We start from the raw sequence: 3,874 nt of genomic DNA on the forward strand, positions 1-3,874 counted from the left end.
GAAATAATTAAGGGGTCATGTCCCGTTTCATTATTGATTCCTTGCATCCAAACGAAAGGAAGAAAAGGCTCAAGAATCAGGGGATAAGACAGCAAGATAATGATCATGGATCTTTGAAATATAACCCATAAATGTTAAAGTTAAATCAAATCTGTATGGCATCACTCACTAGCTGGTTGGCAGGATTTCTGGTCATTGTATATATACCCTTCAGAAGATGATCCAATTCAGGGAAGAAAAACAATCTAGGGGGATAGGAAGTAGGTAGTGACTAAAGACTGCGGGGCATCCAATTCAATGAACCAGAAGTCATTACAATCCTACATTTGGGCTTCTACAAAGGTAAATGTCTTCACTCCAATTACGGATAATGACTTGATAATGCATTGAGATCATTTTATAAGCTTCGTTTTCATCCTCTCAACAGCAGACCTAATAGTATCCTCATCCTTGCAGAAAGTAAATCTGACTAGATTCTTTCCCTCTTCTGGATTCAAGTAAAATACACTGGTGGGGATTGCCACCACTCCCACTTCCTTAACTAGATATTCACAAAATGCAACGTCATTTTCCAGTCCAAAAGGGGTGTGATCTACAACCACAAAGTAGGTTCCACTGGATGGGAATACCTTGAAGCCAACGGCCTTCAACCCTTCAACCAAAATAGCTCTCTTTGCCATATAATCCCTCTTCAGCTCTACATAGTAAGAGTCTGGTGCTCTCAGAGCTGCTGCAGCAGCACACTGAAAAGGATGGGCAGTTGCAAACGTGAGGAAGGCGTGTGCCTGTCGCACTCCCCATGATAAGTGTGGGGGTGCTATGGCCCAACCAATCTTCCATCCTGTTAAGGAGAATGTCTTCCCCAAGGAGTTCATTGTCACTGTCCTTTCGAACATTCCAGGCAAAGAGGCCATCGAAATGTGATCCATATCAAAAGCCAACTTATCATAAACTTCGTCAGTGAAAACCAGAACATCATTCTCGATGCAAAGAGATGCAATGCAATTTAGCTCCTCACGAGTGAACATCTTTCCAGTAGGGTTGTGAGGAGTATTTATAAGAATGGCTCGGGTATTCTTCGAGATGGTGGACTTCAACTCTTCAAGAGGGACAGCAAAATCTGGAGGGCGCAAAGTGATGCCTTTTACTTTTGCACCAGCCATGGACAAAGTGGCCTCATAAGAATCATAAAAAGGAGCAAACATAATAACCTCATCACCAGGATTTATTAATCCTATCATAGTTGCAGCAATTGCTTCTGTGCATCCAGATGTGACAGTAATTTCCTTTTCAGGGTCTACCACAAGTCCAGTATCTTTCTTAAATCTGTCAGCAATGGCAATGTTCAGGTCTGGAACTCCATAACCCCGGGCATACTGATTTTTCCCATCCCTGATTGCCTGAATCGCTGCTTCCTTTACAAATTCTGGACCATCAAAGTTGGGAAAGCCTTGACCAAGGTTTATGGCTCCATGTTTGATGGCAAGCAAGCTCATTTGAGTGAAGATTGTTGTCTGAAATTTTTCTAAGCGCTTTGCGATCTGACAACCAAATGACAATCAACAAGAATCAAACAGTGAACAACCCAGTGCCAGGTACAGAACAGAACCAAAACAAAATCCATGTTTTTTGGCATTAGTTTGGTCTGAAGATGCCATTGCCAGTTACAAAACAGAACCAAACTCTCTTAACTGCCAAAACCATTCCAAGATATGATCTTAGGTCCTTGCAGAAGGTTTTAGTTTTACAAAATAAATAGGCTAACATCCTCAAATGAATTGAAACTAAATTGTAGCAAGAGCAATGAATTTTTAACACCCCATTTTTTCCAAACACCAAATTAACCCTCATCTTTTCTCTCCATCTCTCTATTCTTATCATACCTATATTTTTCTCATTTACACAGGGTGTCAATTAGCATTTTGGGTGTCCAAATATCATTTTTGTTGTAGCAAAAAATACAACCTTCACCAAGCAACTAATTAATTCAGAAGGGAATAAGAATATATAAATTATAAAATGGAGGAAATTGAAAAACAAGGGTGATTCATAGTGTGTGATTGACCCATCCCATATACGAAAGTACACTGCATCATGATGAAAATACTAAGAAATAGGTAGCCAGCAGAAATAAAAGCTAAAATATAAAGATACTATGAGCCCAATTAACATTCAGACATCTGATTTAACTAGGAACATTAAAAATCTTGAGCCCTAATAATAAAAGGATCCGGAAAGTGTGATGATCTGAAAAGGGAGAAGAGGTTGAACCTGCAAAGGTTGCTGCGTTTTGTGGATGACGGTGTCGTTCTGAGTGGAAAAAGTGGACATGGTAGCGGAAATGGAAGATGAGAACTTTGGGGTCGGAGAGAAAGAGGGTGCGATAAGATAGTGAAAGAGATTTGAAAAGCCTAAGAACTTGGAGGAAGGTGCGAATCTCATGTGTATATATGGGCAGTTACCATAGACCTGCATAGAAGTCGAATTTGATTCTTTCTTTCTATTTTATGGCGTTTGCCAGAGAGAATGATAAATATTTTATCTCTTATTTTTATTTATTTATTAATTTTGTACAGATAAGACAGCGTGCGACAAGCACCCAATGAATCTGTGCAACCTAGCCTAGGTGAGCATTGTATGTTTGACCACGATGCTTGCTTCGGAGCCAATACACGTTCATTCCACCGTTGATTATCAGGTTCAGTACACGGTAAGTAAACCTTGGGGTGGGTTTGGTTTAAAGGAATATGGATATGTTTGGTTGTGGGAAGAGAATAAGTAAAAAGGGAAATAGATAAGAGATGGGATGAAAATAAATGTGATTTGATTGAAGAAAATAGAAAAAGATATATTAGAAATAGAATTGACTGGGCAACAAGATTCATTATAATTGTTAAATGATAATAATTTGATTTTTTTGTCTTGTACATAATAAAGAAGGTTTTGTTGAAAGAGACAAAAACACTTCCTAATTAATCTCATGACTTGACTTTTAAATGTGAAAATACTGATTTCTAATAACAAAAGAGATAGTATTTAAGAAAATATCCTTTTAAGATTATGATGTTTTTTTCCTTACCCAATTAATTTAAGAGAGAGAAAGAGGATATTAAGGTAAAATGTTAAATTTCTACAAAAATCTTCTCATATAAGAGTGAAAGTCTACAATGGTATATCATTGTATGACCCTTTCTTTCTCTCTTTTTTTCTTCCCTCCTTCTCACTTTCTTTCCCATGTACCAAATCATGCATGAAAAAGGTGTGAAAATGATTTCAAATAAAAAGAACTAAAATATTGAATTAAAGTAAAATATAAAAATATGTAATTTACATTAATTTTTAAAATTTTCATCTCAAATATATCTATGTGTAAATCAACCAAATATTTCTTAAATCTCTACATTTTTGTAAAGTTTTATGTCACATTTTAATTAGACCAATAGAGAAAGAAATTAATATATATATATATATATATATATATATATATTATCATTTAAATTGCTACTATTATTCAATCACCTAATATCCAACAATTTAAATGAATTGATTTTTATAATAATTATTTAAAAAGTTACACTCAAAATATTTTTTAATTAATTAATACAACGAAAGTTTTTACATTGATGATACTTGAAAAATAATTTTTAAAAAATTAAATGTTGAAATTATAATAATATATAAAATAAATTCCAAAGCTAATTCCGGTTTTAAATGTACATTTTTCGTTACATTAGCTTATTTTAAAATATAATTAGAAGAGAAAAATATTTAGGGAATTTAAATATTTATAAAAGTGAAGAAAAGATAAATATATTATTTGATTTTATTAATTTTTATCATATTTCTCTTGTTATAAAAATTATTTAAATAAGAA

General features: G+C 34.3%; 1 protein-coding gene across 1 annotated transcript; it reads right to left on the bottom strand.

Moving 5' to 3' along the window:
- LOC114410445 (probable N-succinyldiaminopimelate aminotransferase DapC) lies at window positions 1–2,521 on the bottom strand. Its single transcript, XM_028374388.1, has 2 exons — window positions 2,272–2,521; window positions 1–1,541 (listed from the first exon to the last, which is right to left on the bottom strand). Exons 1-2 carry the CDS (start codon window positions 2,473–2,475, stop codon window positions 393–395), a joined length of 1,353 nt encoding a protein of 450 aa, XP_028230189.1. The 5' UTR covers window positions 2,476–2,521; the 3' UTR covers window positions 1–392.
- Window positions 2,522–3,874: the final 1,353 nt, after the last annotated feature.

This window comes from Glycine soja, chromosome 4 (genome assembly GCF_004193775.1).
Source record: "Glycine soja cultivar W05 chromosome 4, ASM419377v2, whole genome shotgun sequence".
NCBI lineage: Eukaryota > Viridiplantae > Streptophyta > Magnoliopsida > Fabales > Fabaceae > Glycine > Glycine soja.